Source organism: Elaeis guineensis, chromosome 4 (assembly GCF_000442705.2).
Source record: "Elaeis guineensis isolate ETL-2024a chromosome 4, EG11, whole genome shotgun sequence".
Lineage (NCBI taxonomy): Eukaryota > Viridiplantae > Streptophyta > Magnoliopsida > Arecales > Arecaceae > Elaeis > Elaeis guineensis.
The window spans coordinates 22,934,276-22,941,301 of NC_025996.2; the positions used below are offsets into that span (position 1 = coordinate 22,934,276).

General features: G+C 29.2%; 1 protein-coding gene across 1 annotated transcript; it reads right to left on the reverse strand.

The window, feature by feature from the left end:
* Nucleotides 1-4,591: 4,591 nt before the first annotated feature.
* LOC140857270 (subtilisin-like protease 4) lies at nucleotides 4,592-5,059 on the reverse strand. Its single transcript, XM_073256042.1, has one exon. The coding sequence runs from the start codon at nucleotides 5,057-5,059 to the stop codon at nucleotides 4,592-4,594; it is 468 nt and encodes a 155-aa protein (XP_073112143.1).
* Between the last annotated feature and the right edge of the window lie 1,967 nt (nucleotides 5,060-7,026).

Here is a 7,026-nt window from a genome sequence, read left to right on the forward strand (position 1 = left end):
TCCTTAATCTTCTCACTTACACTGAGAAGATTGACGAAAATCATTTGAAAGTGGCTGAGATGCTCTTGCACACTCTGTCTCTCGTTTATACGCAGTTGGCGAAACTGCCTCTAGAGGAAGAGAGTGTTGATGAGGGATTTTGTCATACGCAGTTGGCAGAACCGAGCAGGCTGGCGCTTGCACTCGCCTGGAATGGCTTAGCATGCTGTGCCGCCGGGCCCGATCTGTGCCGCCGTCGGCCTATGCTGGCCCGTGGTCCCTCCACCGCCCATGGGCCATACTAGCTACTCCTATATGCATATATTTTTTGTCTGAATTTTATTTGAGCTGATTTTGATCTCAGTTCGTCAACTTGTATTTTATTTTAAATTTATTATGAAATGAATGTCGAAATATTTTTTCAACAGTCCTATACTGTTGGATCTCCGCTTCAAGCCTACTGTGAAGCTTTTCTTCTCATGCATGCACTTCAGAGAACTGTAATGTTTTTCGTGACACACTTATTGAGACACTCTTGGGCATGTCCATCTTGACTCTTGGGCATGTCCATCTTGTCCCGGTTCGCTTTGTTGGAATGCTGCCATCTGAATGCACCATTGTTGATGGATAGTTCAACTGCACTTTCTTAATCTTCTTGACATTTCTGCAGACAACACTGCGTCTAGTGATCACTGCCACTTGCCTGTCAGTGTGTCCCAGGCCGCAATGATAAGATATGTAATCGTCCACATCCACGTCATACAATAAATCTGCATCGACTGCTTACGGGGGTTTCACTTGGCCAGCGCCCATTTGGAGAAACCTAGCATTTTGGATTTGTTCATCCCATCCCATCATGGTCCAAGATGTCGGAAATTGTGATGATCGCTGATTTGATTACCGCAGGCGACCAAGCTGGGTTCTCCTCTTGAGCTCTTTTTCTGAATAATATAAAAAAAAAATTTAAATACTAAAATATATCAAAATGAAACTTATTTACCAAACTAATACAAAAGAAAAAACACCATTTTGAATGGCATTTTTTCCCCCTCCACGTCACCCCCCATTTCCACGGTGGCATCGTCCCAAAAAAAAAAAAAGAAAAGAAAAGAAACGCCATTTGGAATGGCATCTTTAAAAACGCTCAAAATGGCGTTTTCAAATTTTCCCACAAAAAAAAAAAAGGGAAAAAATCGTGAAAAAATGAGAAAATTGATTTTTTAAATTTAAAATTAATTAATAAATTAAAATTATAATTTTGATTGAAATTTAAAATATAAAGATTTGAATTTGTAATTCATTAAAAAAATTAATTTAGATTTTTTATTTAAAATATTTTTTAAAAGATGTCAAAAAAAATCTTAAGAAATAAAAAAAAATTATCATAGAAAATAAAAAAAAAGAGAAAGAAATATGAAAGAAATAAAAATTTGAAATTTAATTGAAAAACATCATTCGAAATGCTTGTCCTAAAAATTTTTAAAAAAAAAAATTAAATAATAAAAAAATATAATTTAAAATTTAAAAGAAATAAAATTTTAGAGATTAATTGAAATAAAAATAAGCATTCAAATTACTTTGTCAAATTAAAATTAATTTATTCTAAAAATATTCAAAAAAAATTGAAAAATAGGCTAAAAAATTTTTATAAAAACATAAAGAATTGAAAAAAAATAGAAATTATAATTGTAATTGAAGAACAAAGTTTATAATTTTTAATTTTAAGAAATAAGAATTATAATTTTAATTGAAATTAAAAATTACTTTTTAAATAACTAAATTAATTGAAATATAAATTTTTCAGAAATATTTTAAATAAAAGAAAAAAAATACGTAATAGAATATCAAAAAGATAAAAATGGAAGAAAACTAAAATTAAAATTTAAAATTATAAAAATTATAAATTAGATTAGCAAAAATATATCATAAAAGAATAAAATTAAATTAAATTAAATACAATTTCATTTTTAGGGTATTTTATAAATGTGACTTAAAAAAATTAAATTTGAATTAAATTTTGATAAAAAAAGAAATACATTAATAAGTTAAAAAATAATGAAAAGTTAAAAAGTTAAAATTTTTAAAAAGTCAGAAAAAATAAGAATTATAAATTTAAATTTTTAAAAAAATAAAATTTTAAAGATTAAGTGAAATAGAAATATTTTTTAAAATTAATTTCTTAAATTAAAATTAATTTAATTAAAAATTGCCTAAAAAAATTAATTTTAGTTTTCTTTCATTTTTTAAATATTAATGTTTAAATTAATTTAGTTATTTAAAATATTATTTTTAATTTCAATTATAATTTTAATTCTTATTTCTTAAAATTAAAAATTATAAACTTTGTTCCTCAATTACAATTAGAATTTCTATTTTTTTTCAATTCTTTATCTTTTTATGAAATTTTTTTAGGCAATTTTTATATTTTATTTAGAAATTTTTTTAATTAAATTAATTTTAATTTGAGAAATTAATTTTAAAAAATATTTCTATTTCACTTAATCTTTAAAATTTTATTTTTTTTAAAATTTAAATTTATAATTCTTATTTTTTCTGACTTTTTAAAAATTTTAACTTTTTAACTTTTTAACTTTTCATCATTTTTTAACTTATTAATGTATTTCTTTTTTATCAAAATTTAATTCAAATTTAATTTTTTTAAGTCACATTTATAAAATACCCTAAAAATAAAATTGTATTTAATTTAATTTAATTTTATTCTTTTATGATATATTTTTTCTAATCTAATTTATAATTTTTATAATTTTAAATTTTAATTTTAGTTTTTTTCCATTTTTATCTTTTTGATATTCTATTACGTATTTTTTTTCTTTTATTTAAAATATTTCTGAAAAATTTATATTTCAATTAATTTAGTTATTTAAAAAGTAATTTTTAATTTCAATTAAAATTATAATTCTTATTTCTTAAAATTAAAAATTATAAACTTTGTTCTTCAATTACAATTATAATTTCTATTTTTTTTCAATTCTTTATGTTTTTATAAAAATTTTTTAGCCTATTTTTCAATTTTTTTGAATATTTTTAAAATAAATTAATTTTAATTTGACAAAGTAATTTGAATGCTTATTTTTATTTCAATTAATCTCTAAAATTTTATTTCTTTTAAATTTTAAATTATATTTTTTTTTATTATTTAAATTTTTTTTTTAAAAATTTTTAGGACAAGCATTTCGAATAATGTTTTTCAATTAAATTTTAAATTTTTATTTCTTTCATATTTTTTTCTCTTTTTTTTATTTTCTATGATAATTTTTTTTTATTTCTTAAGATTTTTTTTGACATCTTTTAAAAATTATTTTAAATAAAAAATCTAAATTATTTTTTTAATGAATTACAAATTCAAATCTTTATATTTTAAATTTCAATCAAAATTATAATTTTAATTTATTAATTAATTTTAAATTTTAAAAAACTAATTTTTTCAATTTTTTACGATTTTTTTCTTTTTTTTTTGTGAAAAAATTTGAAAACGCCATTTTGAATGGCGTTTTTAAAAACGCCATTCAAAATGGTGTTTTTAAAGACGCCATTCCAAATGGCGTTTCTTCTTTTTTTTTTTTTTTTTTGGGACGATGCCACTGTGGAAATGGGGGGTGATGTGGAGGGAGAAAAAACGTCATTCAAAATGACATTTTCCCTTTTGCATTAGTTTGATAAATAAATTTCATTTTGATATATTTTAATATTTTTTTTTTTTTTTATATTATTCTGAAAAAGAGTTCTCTCCTCTCGGTAAAGTGCTGCAATCCGGCTAAGATTCGGAGGGGACATCGAGGTCCCAGACATGACAGCAAAGGTCATTTCGTTTTGATTTGTGGAAGTTGAAATGGCCATGCTGCAGGGACGTTAACTCCTGGACCAAGATGTCAGGCTTTCAGGATATTTACTCGATTTGAAAAAATATTCAGTGTAACGATGATGTCATATTAAATTTATAATAAATTAATAAAAAATTTTATATTTTATTAATTATCATATATTTTATTATTTTTTATAAATTATATCACATATTATTTTATATATTTTATTTATTTTTAATTATTAATTAATTTATTATAATAATAATATGATATTATTATTATAATAAATATTTTTTCGATTTTCAAATATCAGTGCTTAAAACATTATGTTTCTCTAAATGAGATGCAGTTATTGCATGCATCATATTTAAATGATTCAAGATAAATTTTGGAGCATATGCATGATGAACATCACGTAATTAAAAATTGTTGAAATACAAAAGGTAGTGTGGCCTGTTATCCGTTGTGGGATTTAACAAGGTCCAATTGCACCTGGGGCATGCAATATAGAGATCTAGAAGAAAAAAAACTGACGATAGGAGCTGGAGAAAATTCTGATTATTTTGCTCTTAAAAACAATGGAGGGAGTTGGCTCGTTTGTAAGATTTGATCTTCGGTCAATCGACATAATTAACTTGCAAAGCTGAGAAATTGTGACTTGTGAGCTTCAGCAAGGGTGATACATCCGTTTGCAACCTTGTTTGATATTATCATTGCTGCACCACCCGCCATCTTAGCCTCTGCGCCCATGTCGATTCTAAAAGCTTCAGCAAGGTCACAGACTACTATCAACCCCTTGATTGAAGTGGCATTCGAGAAAGAGTTGCAGCTACGCCCAAAATCATCTTGAGGGTAAACGAGAGGAGCATGGTTGATGGGAAGTCCATGGGATGGAAGGCTGACTCGCCATTAAATTTCTGTCGATCTCCAAGCTTCAGAATCACCTTCGTGTTTCTGTCCATGGCGCTCACTCCTACTCGTACTGTAAGGATCCAAGGAGCATCATTGTTAAGTGAACCAAATGGGCCCCTATTACCAATAGCAAAGCTTGCTGAGATTCCCTTCTTGATTGCACTGATGGCGGCAACTGCGGTTGCATCTTCATAGAAAGGAGTGGATGCTGATCCTCCAAGTGAGAGCGACATCACATCTAACCCATCCTTGATTGCCGCATCCATCCCAGCAAGTGTAGTGGATGTTTGACAACCATAAGAACCACATGCCTTGTAGATGGCCAAGTGTGCATGTGGTGCCATGCCAGCAGCCAGAGAAATTCTTATGTAGACTTAGTCTACAATAAATACTATAGACTAAGCTAATAAAAATAAAGATCAGAGTCAAGAGTTGAGTTGAGATTGTAATCAAGAGAATAATCAATGGGATAATCAATAAAATCAATGGGATAATCAATAAAATATAATTCAACTCCCAACCATCCATCAACCAAAATACGACTCTAATCTTTATTTTTATTAACTTAATCTACAGCATTTATTGTAGACTAAGTCTACACAAGAATTTCTCCAACAACTATAACATTGCCATTCCCGAGCACATTGGCATTGCTTACAAACTTTCCAATGCAATGCTATTTGTATGGGCACCATACCCTTTAGCATCGATTAATTGGAGACTTCGACTCTAAGCCTTCATCACCAAATGATTTGGCTCTAATGATTTGTTGTTACAGGTTTTCCTCTTAAATTTGCATGCCCCCTTCCATTTATGTGGAGCTGGGGTGGGGGCGGGGGACAAAAAGAGAAAAGAAGACTCCTCAAAGAAGTATTTTTTCTCTTCGATTCCAATGAAAAAAATAGAGATCTAGGACAATCAAAACCCGAGATCTCTTCTATAAAAGAAATCTTTCTTCAAGCCACTACAAGCATTGGCTCACCTCTCTTCTTTCTCATTTTTTCTCCTCTATTTTTTTTATCAATCTTCCAAGACCCATGCCCACTGAAATCGACGTTGAGGGATCACGGAGCCAAGATATGGGCTCGCCCTCACCTCCCCTCTCTCTTACCCTCCTCCCCACAACCTTAGGTAGTCCCGTCGATGTCGGATTTATTGAAATCCCACTAGATTTTCATCATGAATGCCTTCCCCTAATTTTGGGTCTTTTCCCTTGATTTTCCACCAATTGAATCTTGCCACCGACTGTCTTATGCCCCACCGCCATCGGCCACTTGTTGTCACCATCTATTGTTGGTTATTTGATAACTAGCCACCACCCAACTTCTTCTCCTATTTAGCTAAAGAAAGAAGAAGAGAAGAAAAGAAAAGAAAAAAAAAAGAAAAAGGAGAGAGAAAGGTTGTCGATCTATCATGTGTCTCTCTCTTCTTCTTCTCTCTTATGTCTCTCTCATGCTCTCTCTTTTTTTTTTCCATCTCATTCATGGACCCCAATGTCATTGTCATGCTCCCTTACTATGAACCAAAAAATTCTTTTAGAAAGGAAGCCCAAAATCGCTTCGATATTTATGCAGTTTGTCGGATTCCAGTTCAATCCATGCCAAATATTTGTAAATTCTGATCATTGTTGACCCCTTATTAAGTCACCTTGGCATAACTCCTGATGATCTTAATCATAATTTTTTTATTTGAGAAATACTAAGATTCTCTCCACTTTCTCTTTAAAAAGACTTATGAACCCTTATATCGAGTCCTACCTCCTTATGTTGTGGATTCATGTTGACCTCAACTAGGAGACCTTAAACTGTCTCGATGCCTAAGTAGCCTCTTAAATCGACCATCCAATCAACAGTCTTCTTTCTTTGTGATTGAATTTTTATCAAATAAGAATTAATTATATTTTAATATGTTAAATTGGTTTAATAAATTCATCTAGCAAAATTTGAAGGTCTAAGGCAGAAGAGGTAGGTAACCTCAAAACTTCTCACTTATTTTTTAACTATCGGTTACTTTATTATAAAAAAAATTATTTTATATTTTCATAAAATAAGGATCGATCATATATATTATGAAACTCTTAATTTAGCATATAATAGCAATTCTATGAATATTTTTGTTGGTGCAAGATTGCGGCTGGCACCAAAGGAGCCGGAGTGGAAGATCGAGATCGATCTCCCAGAGGCACAATCTACAAGAACAGCTTCGATGGGAGGCGGTTTCGATGGAGATCCTCTGATGCTCAAGTCAGTATCATATTCTATAGAAGGAGCGTGAGAGACAGATTGATAGTATACATTGGGGTCCCTCTTTT

Bases quoted from the DNA above. Each gene is read 5' to 3' on its own strand.
- LOC140857270 (XM_073256042.1), bottom strand. From the start codon at position 5,059: ATGGCACCACATGCACACTTGGCCATCTACAAGGCATGTGGTTCTTAT.